General features: G+C 37.3%; 1 protein-coding gene across 1 annotated transcript in view; it reads left to right on the forward strand.

Moving 5' to 3' along the window:
• DMD (dystrophin) overlaps positions 1 to 15,587 on the forward strand; it is a 1,374,504-nt gene that overhangs the window by 704,259 nt on the left and 654,658 nt on the right. Inside the window, 1 exon segment of the mRNA XM_068422827.1 lies at positions 12,479 to 12,629. Coding sequence (XP_068278928.1) covers positions 12,479 to 12,629 — 151 coding nt within the window.

A 15,587-nucleotide genomic window follows, 5' to 3' on the forward strand; every position in this document is an offset into this window, starting at 1 on the left:
TAGATGAGGGCAGGGCTGCGGATGTAGTCTATCTAGACTTCAGTAAGGCATTCGACACTGTCTCCCACAGCATCCTCCTAGACAAACTGGCTGCCCGGGGCTTGGATGGGTGGACTCTTTGATGGGTTAAAAACTGGCTGGATGGCCAAGCCCAGAGAGTGGTGGTGAACGGGGCAAAGTCCAACTGGCGGCCGGTCACTAGCGGTGTTCCCCAGGGCTCAGTTCTGGGGCCGGTGCTGTTCAATATCTTTATAGATGATCTAGACGTAGGGATTGAGTGCACCCTCAGCAAATTTGCAGATGACACCAAGCTGGGTGGGAGTGTCGATCTGCTGGAGCATAGGAAGGCCCTACAGAGGGATCTGGACAGGTTAGATAGATGGGCCGAGGCCAACGGCATGCGGTTCAACAAGAAAAAGTGCTGGGTCTTACACTTCGGCCACAACAACCCCATGCAGCTCTACAGGCTGGGGGAAGAGTGGTTAGAGAGCGGCCCGGTGGAAAGACACCTGGGGGTGCTGATCGACAGCCAGCTAAACATGAGCCAGCAGTGTGCCCAGAAGGCCAAGAAGGCCAATGGCATCCTGGCCTCTATTAGGAATGGTGTAGCCAGCCGGTCTAGGGAAGTGATCGTCCCTCTCTACTCGGCACTGGTGAGGCCGCACCTTGAGTACTGTGTCCAGTTCTGGGCCCCGCACTTCAAGAAAGATGTTGAGGTGTTGGAGCGAGTCCAGAGGAGGGCGACCAAGCTGGTGAAGGGTCTGGAGGGTCTGACCTACGAGGAACGGCTGAGGGAGCTGGGGTTGTTTAGCCTGGAGAAGAGGAGGCTCAGAGGTGACCTTATAACAGTCTACAACTACCTGAAGGGAGGTTGTAGCGGAGTGGGAGTTGGCCTCTTCTCCCGGGCAACTAGCGATAGGACAAGAGGACACAGCCTCAAGCTTCGCCAGGGGAGGTTCAGGTTGGACATCAGGAAGATTTTCTTTTCAGAAAGGGTTATTAGACATTGAAATGGGCTGCCCAGGGAGGTGGTGGAGTCACCATCTCTGGATGTGTTTAAGAAAAGACTGGACATGGCACTTAGTGCCATGGTGTAGTTGACAGGGTGGTGTCGGGGCAACGGTTGGACTCGGTGATCCCTGAGGTCTCTTCCAACCTGGTTGATTCTGTGATTGTTCAAGTTCTCCATATTACCAGTTGTACAATCATGTTGTTAGCCAAAATGGCTTTTGCTATTTATTTGTGAAGTAAGAACTTCTAGCTTGATAAGTTATAATTGACAGTGTCTAAGGTCTTTCATTAGTCACAAGACTAATATGCATAATACTCGGAACATTTATTTTTGTAAATTAATACATAGAATTAGCATATATACATTTATTTATAGATAATATATATTTGTATATATACATATATTAAAAAATCCCTCATAACCACCCCATTTAATTTTTTGAGCTTTTAGATGGTAATAGTTGCCAGTGTTATGGTAACCTTTACTGTTCAGCTAATTTTCCGCAAAATGCACTGTATTTTTCCTATTTATCCCGAATATTTCAAATACTTTATTTAACTACAATAGGTGATCATTCATAGTAGTCAAAGGTAAAAACTAAGTTTTCAAATGCCACCACCCTAAAAATACTTATCAAAGTTTAATTGTACTGAAAAATATGCTTTCTGTTATAGCAGGGATTTTTGTTTGTTTTTTGTCCTCTTGTACTAACTGATATCAGAATTATTTAAGGTATTTTTGTTGAACATGGAAAAGAAACTGTAAAGTATTTTATCCAAATAGACTCTTTATGACTCAGAAATATTTTCTCCTGGTCCGCAGTATGGTGCATGCTTTCTTGTATTAATACAATTTTCTCTGCTTTTCCCATTCCTATCATTTCTGTAAGGTTCATCAACGTTTTAGTTTCAGAAAAATAGAACTGTTTACTATATGCTACTCTTACAATAAGACCTAGTAACAGTTACTTGGACTTAAGTTTCTCATCTCAAATGAATTTTCCAAAAGAAAGGGAAAAATTATTTTAAATGAAATTTTATCATAAACTTTAAAAAAATAGCAATCTCTTGTCAAAATGGCTTTTAACTGACTGAAAAACTCTAAAAGGTAAAAAATACCTAGTGCAAATATAGGCATCAGTTTTTTAAGAACATAATGCTAAGTACTCTGTTATTACTATGATTTTCAATGAAACGAGGAAGTCTAATTTTCTTATGTCAGTATATATATTTCTGTACAATTCTGCCACACCTTAAATGGGATAAATAACATCTTTCAGGCTCAGGGAGTCAGCAGCCAGCATTAACTGGTATCATCAGTTTTCTGTTACTCTTTCTGCTCTAAAGCCACCCAATGGTGTGTATTTTGAGGTAGGCAGTGGATATAAAGAATTGAACATGACAATTTTGGAGGATAAATCATGTGTTGTTACAGGTTGAACTAAGAATTCTGTCATGGGAAATCATAGAATTTAAGCACTTTGTAGTAATTATAGGGAAGTACTGAGGGAAAATCCTGTAATATATACCTCCAATATTACATTACACATACATATGCTCTGGGCCACGAATTCATCGGCATGAATTTTTTATTTATGAAATATGATGGTAATTTGGGGAATTTGCGAGACCTGGTTTCCCACAACTAGATATGACTTGTCAGTTCTCTATAATTCTGGGTCTTGCACCTGTTTCTGTGTTCAGGCTGTACAAACTATAGTTTCTTTTTATCAATTTAGTCTTACAATTTAGAATCCATTCAATTTTAATGAGATTACTCTAAATTTAAGATTGTGTATCTCATCACACCCACCCTCAAACTGGAAAGAAAGCACTTCGAAGTGCACAGCAGGCACCACACTTGTGATCTACCAGGCAGATTCACAATGTTGGAATACGCCACGTGTTCAGCAGCAACACCTGGGGCCGGAAAGTACTGCTGGGTTTCACGGCATTGACTTATGTCCGCTAGTCTTTTCACAGAATCACAGAATGTTAGGGATTGGAAGGGACCTCGAAAGATCATCTAGTCCAATCCCCCCGCCGGAGCAGGATTACCTAGATGATGTCACACAGGAATGGATCCAGGCGGGTTTTGAATGTCTCTGGAGAAAGAGACTCCACAATCTCTCTGGGCAGCCTGTTCCAGTGTTCAGTTACCCTCACCGTAAAGAAGTTTTTCCTCATGTTTATGTTGAACTTCCTGTGTTCCAGCTTGCAACCATTGCCCCTTGTCCTGTCAAGGGATGTCACTGAGAAGAGCCTGGCTGCATCCTCATGACACTTGCCCTTTACATATTTATAAACATTAATGAGGTCACCCCTCAGTCTCCTCTTCTCCAAGCTAAAGAGACCCAGCTCCCTCAGCCTCTCCTCATAAGGGAGATGTTCCACCCCCTTAATCATCTTTGTGGCTCTGCGCTGGACTTTCTCTAGCAGTTCCCTGTCCTTCTTGAACTGAGGGGCCCAGAACTGGACACAATATTCCAGATGCGGCCTCACCAGGGCAGAGTAGAGGGGGAGAACCTCTCTTGACCTGCTAACCACCCTTCTTCTAATACACCCCAGGATGCCATTGGCCTTCTTGGCCACAAGGGCACATTGCTGGCTCATGGTCATCCTGCTGTCCACTAGGACCCCCAGCTCCCTTTCCCCTACACTGCTCTCCAACAGCTCTGTCCCCAACTTGTACTCATACATGGGGTTGTTCTTGCCCAGATGCAGGACTCTACACTTGCCCTTGTTATATTTCATTAAATTTCTCTCCACCCAACTCTCCAGCCTGTCTAGTTCTCTCTGAATGGCAGCACAGCCTTCTGGTGTGCCAGCCACTCCTCCCAGTTTGGTGTCATCAGCGAACTTGCTGACAGCGTGCTCTATTCCCTCATCCAAGTCATTAATTTTAATCTGGATTGGGATCCCCTGCTTGCTGTGCTCTGTCTCACACTGAAAAGTGCACAAACTGGATTCAGTTCAGATGAAACCAAGCTCGAAGAGGTGCTCTCTGGGAGCCCATCTGACGCACTCCAGCAGTTAATGGGCTCTCGATCTGTGGGACATGGGTGCAACTGGGCAGGCCAGGCAGGCTAACATCCCTTGCCTAAAAATGCCTGTGTCCTCTGTGCCAGCTGCCCCACCTTCCTGCCTCTGTCCTGTAGTCACAGGTACTGGGATTTTGAAGGACAGTGGAAATATTTACTCAGTGTGTTGTTTAAACAGCAGCACACAGACTGTCTGAAGCTTCAGGATCTGGTGGTAGAAGAGGGCAATGGATCTGTGCAGAAGGGATGTTTGAGAGCGTCAGGGCACGGCGAGGCTGGGATAGGGGACTGCAGGCAGCGACCTCTCCCAGTGGTCCCACCATGCCTGGAGGTGGAGAGCAGAGCCCAGTCGGGTGCAGTGAGCAGGGTGTGCCATGGCTGTACCTGCAGAGTAGCCCAGTTCAGGCCCTCAGATTAAATATGGCTCTGAAGTGCTGGGCAGAAACCTCAGATGAGGTTTCCTCATAGTTACTTCTCACCATGTAGCTGGGCTTACTAAAGCCGAATGCCAGGTCACACTGATGTGCCATGTCAGAGCTGGCCTTAAGCAGGCCAGACCTTGTCTTTGTTTAGCCCACATCCAGGGCTAAAGAATAAGCAGCTGTTCTCTCACCCAATGTCCCTTCCCCAGCTGAGGAAGGGAATTGGAAAAGGAGGGAGACTCGTGGGTTAAATTTAAACAGATTTAATAAAATAAAGAAACCAACATCAATGGTAATACAAAACACACAAAATTATACTTAGCCCACAGAGCTGCAGCAAGTTACTCCAGGGATAACAATCATTGAGGAAGGAGGGAGCAAAACAAAAATAACCCCACCCCTTCACAGCAAGCTTTCCCTTTTATAGTGAACCTGATGTTAATGATATAGAATACACCTGTGGGCCAGCCTGGGTCAGCTGCCCTGGATTTAACTGCTAAGGGCCACAACCATGGCTGGCCACAAACTGAAACAAAATCTAACAGAAACTTGATTCTATAAATTTTGTCTTCATGAAACCAGGAAAGACCCCCTGAGGTGGGGAAGGAGCTTGGAGAGGGCCATAGCACCCTGACCATTAGTCAGAAATGAATATGATTTTTCACACATATTTCATTTTATCAGATGAATGTTACCATAGAGTGGGTAATAATAATGTGCTGGGGCATCCTGGCTAGAAGTGCAACGTATGCAGTCACTCATTGTGAGGATGAAATGTGTGCATACCCTTTACATGCAGGCAGAAATACTAGTTTGGATTTCTGTAAAATTGAGCCACTGTTCTTTTCATGTAAAATGTCTGATTTGGGGATTTCTTATCACGGCAATTTTTGATAGTTTCTCTTTGACAAGCTAGGAAATTTGTAGTTACATTAACAATTGCATTAATAATTTATTTTGTATAACAGAGTTGCAATATGCTACTCTCTCACCTAGATCACAATTAATCAAGTACTTCTTTATTTTCTCAAGGGAAAAGTTGTTACCTGCTTTTAATCCAAGGGTCTAGGCAAAGTTCTCTTGAAAAATATAATTTCATCTCTGTTCTGATGAAGGAAAACTTTTTAGGAAAAAGAAAAGGTGGAATTTTAAAGTTCAAATTTATAGGCATAGTAAATAACCTTATTTAGTGTGGAAGAAGAATGTACATTTTATAAATTATACGCGGTGTTTCCTTTTACACTATTGACACATGGCATCCATTAGAACCCAACGGAGCTTTTGTATAATTATTAATTGTAAATGGTTATTAACTTTATTGGTCTCTCATGCTTCATAAAAATGAATTTGTATTTCTAAAAACCAGCAATGACTGCCATGATATTACTTTTTCATAGCCAATTTAATTGTCTTGTCTTTGGTACAGTGATTGACACTGACTGGTATGATATCAGTAACTATATTATGGGAAACTGACTTGCAGACTACTGGAGCAAGAGCAATACAATCGATACAATTAAAGATATAAAAATGCTTATAATGTAATTTATATTGTTTTTAATTTATATGTAATGCTGCAGAACCTACTGTCTGGGAAAATGAGAGAAATTACATTTGATAATAATGGATGGCATGGTTATGATTATTTTGGTTGCAGTTTATTTTTTATTTCTGGTCATTTGCTATTTTGTGGGTGAAAGGCAAGGTGCAGGGGTGTGAACAGATTAAGCACAGATGAATCTTGTTCCAGAATGGATCTACAGCAAAACCTGGGAATAAGATCTAAATGTAGCAGTGTCTAAAATGAGATCATCACTTTTAGTCCAAATGCAGAGAGGATATGTAAATTAAATATAAATTACGCATTCAAAAGACATGAATTCTGTGAAGTAAAAAGAAAACATCAAAACCTCTGAAAATGGGTTAGCTGTTTCTTTAAGCAATTTAATTGTAGAAGTTGCTTGACAAAAACAAGTTTGCATGTTTTATTATCTGTAAGAATGGCCTTAAGTATTAAAGTTAATGCTCTCACATACTAATATATAATTATTTATACCACTTTGATGTTTTGTGTATTTTTACAAGGTGTTAATTGTGCTGAATCAAGTTGACAAAATTGCATAATTTGTAGGTTAATATTAGCATAATCCTACAATACATTGTTTAGCAACAGTATAGAAATGAAGTTTACTGAATGTTTTTCCAATATGATGAATAAGAATGTATGTCTCTAACAATAATAATTTCCATTACATAAATCATGACTTTTAGGAAAGTTTCTAACTAATAGTGTTCTTTTTCATGTGGGCCAGCTGGCTGTGAAGTTTTGCTAAAGCAGAATAGATCATAGAAGTGGGTTTTATAGTTTATCAAGGAATGTTATCAAAATATCAAAGAAGAACTGAAACACAGATGGAAAGTTAAGATTTGGTTTACAACAACAAACCAATAACCTTTTGCACCCTGTCTCATGTTTGTGACTGCTGTATTCAGAGGTCTTTAGTTCCACCTTTGAATGACTTCTTAAAAATGGCAGCCTTGGGACATGGAACATCAAGTACAATCCCATTGTATAGAGTTCTACTGGCAGCATATCCAAATTGGCATCTGTAAATTTTTGTGCAGTATCATGTACAATACTACCAAGGAATATTGAATTTTGCTTATAGCAAGTCAAGTCCAAAGGTTTAGAGGAGTGATAATCTTGGAAGGAAGGAAAGCACCAATATTTTTATGGCTTAATGTAAATTGTGCTGCATATTACCTCAGCAGTTATCTTTGGTTCCGTTTTTTGCTTTCTTGCTTTCCAGAGGCAAAATAAATCCATTATGTGCTAGTGAGAAAAAAGGAAATCACTCCCTGAAGCCATTGCTTAATACATTCCCTGCCAGAGTGGCAGTGCATATAGAAAGAAATTACGCTGGTGTATCAGTTGTTTTTCACTTATCAACTCTAGCATACTCGAGTTAGAGGAATAAAGCTACCTTGCAAAGTGTCAGAGCTCATGTACAATGCTTAAGCCCTTTGCAGTGGACACAAGTCATATATTCTAATCTGGAGTCCATACGAAACTTAATGCTTGGCTTTAGGGTGCCCTCTTGTATCTTCTATTGAGCGTATGCTAAGAAAAACAGGAGAGGATGACACATCAAAGAGGAAATACTGCCCAGATATTGGACAGTCACCTACTGTCCACACCATTTTTGCTTATGCTTGTCAAAGGGAAAGGGATTAAGTAGATGAAGATACAGATGAATGGATACACTGGTTTTTTTTACCTTCATGGCTTGTGTCTGATAGCAAACAAGAGTGGATACCTAGGTAAGATTATACAAATCGCAAGGCCTGCAATGACACTTTCCTAACCTCCAAATTGTGTGCTTGGTGATTCCTGAGGCAGACATAGTCTTTCTGAGTTTTCATAGTCCTCAGAGCATTGCTCTTTTGTGAGTTCACTTATGAATTTTTACCATCTACATTCTGCTGTGCCAAGATTTCAGCATCTTAGCTGCTCAGTTTGTAGTTAATTAGCCTTCTCCTTTCTTGTTTTTTTTAACTTGCCACCTGTTAACAAGATTGCAAACAGTAAAACAAACAAACAAACAAAAGCCTCTTTGTTTTCAAATTTTAAAAAGCTATTTAGAGTAGTACTGTGTGTAAAAGGATGTAATACACAGATTTAGCAGGGGAATCTCTCACTTAGGTATACTAGGGACAGGAGAGGTGTCCCACAGCACATAGTGTGAGCATGAAGCTGCACGGTGATGTCCCCTTTCACCCCCCATTTCAAAGGGACCTGCACCTACGACAGCAGCAACAACTGCATTTTCTCTTACTAATGTAACAGTATTTAAGTACAGTTAATCACCAAAAGAGCATTGAATTTTACTGGATTTGCCTGTCCATAAATTTCCTCTATTTTTTACTTATGCTTAATATTGGCTTATACTTATTATACTGAGGGTAACAAGTTTTTTTAAGACATGAGCAATAGACACTAGTATTTAGACTTGGTTTAAATATACATGTCTTCTTACTGCAACTTTTCTTTTCCTTGCGACTCTTATTACCCAAAGCAAAGGGAGGAAGAATGGGAGAGTGACGGGAGATTCAATTTGCAAATGCTGGAATGCAAATTCAGTGATACTAATATCAACCCTACTGAATTTTTGTATTTAAGCTGCTGATAAACTTCCTCATACTGAGAAGAGTAATTTCATTTTGTGAGGAACAGGAGGAAAGCTGTTTTAATGTAGTTTCCAAAATAAGAAACCATACTCAACCAAAAGAAATGGATTTTAACTTTTATTTTCTAGGTTATTTTTTTTTAAATGTAAAATAAGATTTTTCCATGTAATTCAGAGTAAGGTAGTTAAAAAAAAGTTATAACATGCCTTTCAGTCATGGTTTGCCTCATTTTGAAAAATAAATTACGATAAGCGTGATAAAAGATCACAATCATTTTAATAACTAAGCTAGGTAGGTGACTACAGTTTTTAACTGGACCAATAGTCTGGTTGCTTACAGCGTTGCTAAGGAATGCAACACACATGGCAGATCTTGAACAACTGCTGTGTTCATCTGTAGCTAAGCAGAGTGGTCATAAACATTAACTAGGAATCTAAATGTATTTTTTTGAACATAATTAAACCTGTATAAGATTTTTACTGTGATTATGGTCAGATTTCATAATAGCAATGAAAAGTAGACAACATTCAAGCCAGTGGTTTGAAAACTGTGATGTCTTCAGTTGGCATTGCTTGATAAAGAGAAAAATACGAAGGACACAATTAATAGGGCAAAGGTGGAAACAAATACCTAGCCATCTCAAGAGGGTTATCCTATATGAAGGGAAGAGAACACAGAAGAAAGTTAACAGTGGTGTAAGGTGTTATAGCACTGTAGATGTTTGATTACCATAACACTTTTTTTTTGTAAAATGTGTTTTCAAATGATGCTTTTCTCTAATATATTCAACAAAAATATTTTGAGTGCGTGAGCTGTGCTTATTCTTGAAACATGTTTTGTAGTACTCATTTTGATGCCTCAACAGCAATATTCCACCAACTGCTACTGTGTAGAGATTGCTATAAATCTCTGTATCTATTTTTCATTCTTAAATAGACACAGGTTTTATGCACTGACTATTTTGTGTTTGGTCTGTTCTAACAATTTCTTAGATGGTTGATATTGGGTTCCAAAATAAAATCTTGAGAATGCTATTTAAATAACAGCTTCACAGTATACTAAAAATTTACTACAGCTTGAATTCATAGGGAACAAAGAGATGTGTCTGCTTCTATGGAAAGCTCTCAGCACGTAAAGGCTTAGAGCAGTCCTTCCGTAAACTGCTTTTGATCTTTAAGTCTTCTTTTTTTTTTCTTATATATTTTTTAGTTTTAACTAGTAGGAGTCTGGAATCTGAAAGGTATGAAGGATTGTTTTGTCCCAGGCTGCATCTTTCTCCATCTTTATCTGTCATCGCTGTTAATGGCATGACTGATCATTTGGTCAATCACTGCTGAGCTCTGACACTTTCTTTGCTGTGTCTTTATCAGACATGCAGTCATATTAAAATCAATAGAATAAAGATTACCTGATCTATTTTGATAGTTTGTCTGTGTCAATTTCCAATGAAATTTACTGAACGTGTTGTCATTTATTAGAGTAGTTTGGAATGCATGTTTGGACTGCATAGGACTGAGCAGTAATTATTCCCTTACATCAAATAAAGGTCCTGGTGTTTAGCAGCTCTTAACCTCAGGGCCCATGAATCAAATTCTGCTTGAGGAACAAAAAGAGTTGATTCAAAGACAGTTAGAGGACTGCTCTTCTATGCAGAATTTAGACTCTAAAAAGTCTTCTCTGTTCTTTTAAAATGTGTTTTTAAAAGTTTTAATTAAATAATTATTATTTTTCCTTCAGCATCTTATGATCAAACTAGTAGAACAGTACAAGGAATACTTCTATCTCAACAACTTTATGCGATCAAATGCTTTTAAAAAAAAAATTCTCCTAGATTGCTAATTGTGGGGTTTTTCTGTGCCTTATATTTTACCTATCTTATAGTTAATGTAACAGAGGAAGTACAAAGTCTCTATTTCACTGTTTGCCTGTCCAACTCTATTTTGCATATTAATCATCAAAAGTGGTTACCATATGTAGTATGTTAGAGGTAAGAAAACTGCATCTTTGCATGAGTGTATTCAGCAAAATAAATCTTTGTCTACCAGAAAAGGAGGTCTAGGGAAAAGTATATATCCTTCTGTAGATTGTTATGAATGGATACAGTGCTATTCATTCTCTATGGTATTAAAAGATTTTAAAATGTGAAAACCAAGGTGGGAATATATAACTAACAGAAGAGAAGAAAAACTTATATTTTTTCTAAAAACCAAAAAATCATCAGCACAATGGAAGAGATGGTCTGTATTCCCTGATAATAACTTCATTTTATTTGGTAAATTAAACTCTTTAACATTCAAACAATTGTATAAGTTGTCCATACAGAACCAGATTACTTCCTAGAAAAATAATTGAGCATCTTTGTTTTTATCCTTTAAGTACATCCTAAAACCTATTATAATCCCTCAAAGGAGGATTATTAAACTAAACAACAGTAGCATGTTTAATGATGATCTGCTAATAAAACATTCTAGCTAATCCCTGGTTAGTGATCACATTTTGACAGCAATCCAAAATACAGGATAATTGAATTCCTTAAGGCATAGACCAACTCCAAAAAAAAACCCAAAACAAATTCTGTCTTCATTTAATTTCTTTAGTATTTGACAGTGGCTAAGACAAACAGATCTTGAACCAGAAGGTTAATCAGTCACTCTGGACAAAAACAGATTAGATCTCCCAAAGTGCCAGAAGTACTTAGACGGTCTTTTATGTAGTGGACCGTAGACTTGCAGACGTGGGAGTAATATATTTCATCCTTGCTTATTGTACAAAACATTGTTTTTTAATATTTTAATTTTCTTTCAATCATCCTTGTATTTCAGGCATTTTTATTTTTGCATAACTATATAAAATACTCAAATTGAAGTGAAACATGTATAGAAAAAAGAGTTTAAAAAAGGGTCCCTTTACACAATACAAATAGAAATTCCTTTGAAGAACGTTGCATTTTCTTTACAATAATAATAAATGGACATGTGTATCCGTTGGAGAGGTAGACAAAATTAGTTTCTCTCAGTAAAACTGGAGCAGAACTGTAGTATATGTCTGGGATCCTTTGGGGTAGCCTCTCACCACAGCAGCTTCCATTAAAAAAAGTAGTCTTTTGCATCTGTATTACATATAGTATTACAATTATTATTTCTACGAAAGAAAAAAATCCTTTAATCATAATAGGATCATGGGGCTAAAGTTGTGAAGTAAGGATTTAAGAATCTGTCTACTAATTTTTCATCCTTTATCTTGTGATATAGTAGGTCAGATGCATCACAGATCTTTTAAACTACTTTCCCTTTGAAAAGGGATCTAAAAATCATTGTGTAGTCACAACACACAGCCAGTATGTTAGCCAGCAGTGACTGTTGACAGTGTTCGTAGCTACAGCAAATTACTAAGGTGCATTAGGAGCCTTTTATCAGCGCTGGTGGTGCTTCATGCTAGGATCTAAGTACATTGACAGAGGGATATACCCAGTTACACTGGGGCCTCTAGGTATTGTACCTATGATATGAGTTAGTGTGGGTTAATAAAAGCTGTAAATTGAAAACGTGTTTTGACCATGGAATTAATTCGAAACATTGAAAAGGATTAAAAAATTGATAAGACACTGATTTGTGACACATATGCTTAATGATATTTTCACTCTTCAGAAGTAGTCCCATGTTTCCATTTGATATAACTAATAGAAATGCTAATACATGATGGCACCGACATTACACCAAATTTAACCTGAGACATCCAACATTATTCTTTTTTTTTTCTGTAGTCAGTAAATAAAGTGTCAATAGGTAGTTATTTCATCTCCTTTTGTATTTGCAGACGGTTTGACAAATCTTTTGAAAAGTGGCGGCTTTTTCATTGTCACATGAAGAGCTTTAATCATTGGCTAACTGAAACTGAAGAGAAGCTGTCGAGAGCACAGATAGAGGCTGGAGACGTGGGTCATACAAAAACCAACCAATTTCTCCAGGTATGATTTGATTAACCCATTTCCTGTTTTTCTGCAGTGATTAGAAATTTGCAGGTCTGGGTACTCTGTATAGTTTTGCACTTCATTTAAGGAGGATTTCTAGTCTTGAGTGGCCAGTGGCAATTTTGGTCAGAGATTTCTGTTGTCCTTGTTAACTAGGAATTTTCACAAGTTTGTTTTAAAACACATTTTTACAAGAAGTAAAATACAGAGTAGCATGGTATATTGTGCTACTTCCATACTTACACATTTGTTTGGTCTTTATTTAAAGTGCTCATTAATTTCCATTTGATACTTATGACCAGCAGAAGTATCAGACTTAGTTTCAAAATCTTGTGGGAGAAATGTGATTAATCATTGAGCTGTACAAGAGATATTCCATGAACTACGTCTTGAAAGTATTGCTTATTTTCCCTGTTTCATGTTTTAATCAAAGAACCTTGAGAATGCTATTTGTGAAATGTAGTGTGACAGAATAGCCGCTTAGTTCCTATATGTCCAGTTCCAATTTGTATGCTTTTCATCTTGCAAGCTCTTTGAGCGTCATAAGGAAAATATTAACTCTAGTTTCTTGGTAGTTTATTTCATTTCCCTCTTGTATGACTGAAATGGTAATGGGTATGAAGAATTAATTCTAAACTGATGTTTTGCAAGTTGGCAGGTTCAGCTGAATAACATGGCTTGGCTAATCTCTGGATTCATGTTATAAATTACTACCTGTGCATAAGAAAAAAATTCTGTTAAAATAATCATCATTTGTACAGTTGAATTGCTGGATTGAATTTCTGGATTTCAGGTTGAAAGAAGTTAGTCTATCTAATATTAAAGGTACAGTTTTGTTTCGAATGCAACACTAATCTACTTTTTGGGCTACAGCTAAAAAAATACATCGTGTCTTTTGAATTTTAATATTTAAAATCACATTTTAAGATTTAGGCTGCTATTTCTTGACTGTGAAACTGCTGAACTGAAAAGGAAAACAAATCATGTTGTGCAAGTATAAAAAAAAGACATAACTGTTAAGTAATGCATTAAGCTGAAGTAGTTAAAATAGCAGATGAATATTTTTCTTCGACTATCAACACTTTGAACACTGAAGAAGCCTAAGATCTGGCTGACAAAATAGAATGTCATCAAGGAATTAAAGGTGCTCTTTATTGTGTATGTAAAATGTAGTAGAGCTCATGTGAATTTCCACTGAAATTTCATCTCCCTTTCTCTGTCCTACAGATTTAAGCATTTGTTTGAAAAACATGTAAAACACTAAAGCAAGACATGAATATCTATGTGATGAATGGTAATATAGTGTCACAAAGCCTTACCCTTTCTTCTTTGCATTACCTCTGCTCCATCACCCTTCTTGGCACTATTCTAATGAAAATTCACTTAGTGTGAAAATATTCCAACTAACCTCAAGACTGCAGACCCAATGTTAGTTAACATTTATTTGTGAGAGAATGTTTAGTCTGAAATTGCATTGTTCCTGTTCTCTTCATTGGTTCTTTCTTCATTTTGCTGGGTCTTATTTGAAAAGTATTAGGCTTCTGTGAGGCTGACAGAGAGATTATTAGAATTTCCATTAGGTGAACAGTTAAAACAGCTTAGCGTTTTGATTTACTAGATTAGCAACTTGTTTTATTAATGAGATCATGCTGCTTAGTGAACCATATTAAGAATTAACAGGATTTGCTTGAAAATGCTTTCACAAACAACTAAATAGTTTTGTATTCAACAAAGAACTGTTTTAGAAAAAAATTATACAAAACATTCAGGTGTATAATACTATTTCTAGGTAGGACTACTTTGGAAAAGTAAAGATTAATGTGTTCATTAACATTCAATAAATACATAGAGTCAAATGTTAATGTAAAATGAAACAGTCAACAGTATGATTAGGTGATTACGTTAATATAGGTTAAGAGGTAATTACATTCTTTTAGGTGTATTTGGGGAGAGGAGGTGGGTTCCTTTTTGCTGCACAATGGCATGATATTAAACAACATTTTTGCATTATATATAATGTGAACAAAACTTAATGATAGCATTGTTTCATTTCAGGTCATGAATACTTAAATACTCTTATTGTGAATTTTTCACTAAGACTTTTTGAGAGTAGAACTTGTGGTGTTGAAAAGAAATATCACATTTCAGTTTTTACAAAATTGTAATTGACTTCTTTTATGATTAGGAGACAGGATTTAAAAGGATGTTTTACAGATAGCACATCATCTAATCCCTTTGAAACATATTGAACTCTGTCTTGAAAGTAGTTTAAGATTTTTTTTGCTCTCATTGTTCTGACTGAAAGGTTTTTCTGTCTCTTCACACCTTAAAGCTTGGTGACTTTAACATCTTCAGTTTCCTGCATTTGCAGTTAGTTTATTTATTTTTGTGACAAAACTGAGACATAGTTCAGTTTTATCTACTCCATGATGTTTATCCCATTCTTTTCTTACAGGCTGCATTCATTTTCGCTATTGGATCTCATTCGGTAAACCAAAGCCACAGTTTTGGACTTGATAATCTTAAAAGTCTTTTCCAACCTAAAAGAGTCTATGATTTTCTAATCTACTTTCATATGATAGCTAGACAACTTAACTCTTATTTCCTGTGCCTATTACTCTTTCTGGAACATGAGTTCTCAAAATAGCACACTATTATCCAAACTGAGATACCATCCATACCATCATCAAGATAGCTCAGGTGCTGTATTTTATGGTTGGATCTTATCGTGGCTGAATGTTAGAATATCATTTGCAACCATCTGTCTAAAATTTTTTATTTCATTTTTTTTCTTGTGGTCTGCCTTGCAACCCAATCTACAATCCATTTCATAAGCAAAAAAAAAAAAAAGTACAGGTTGTACTGGAAATTAATGCCAGGTTAATGTGCAGCAAAGAAGCAAACAAGAATTAGTTTTCCGGGGGATTGTGGAGGGTGTTCACATGCCATAGATAA

This window comes from Nyctibius grandis, chromosome 2 (assembly GCF_013368605.1).
Source record: "Nyctibius grandis isolate bNycGra1 chromosome 2, bNycGra1.pri, whole genome shotgun sequence".
Taxonomy (NCBI): Eukaryota; Metazoa; Chordata; class Aves; order Nyctibiiformes; family Nyctibiidae; genus Nyctibius; species Nyctibius grandis.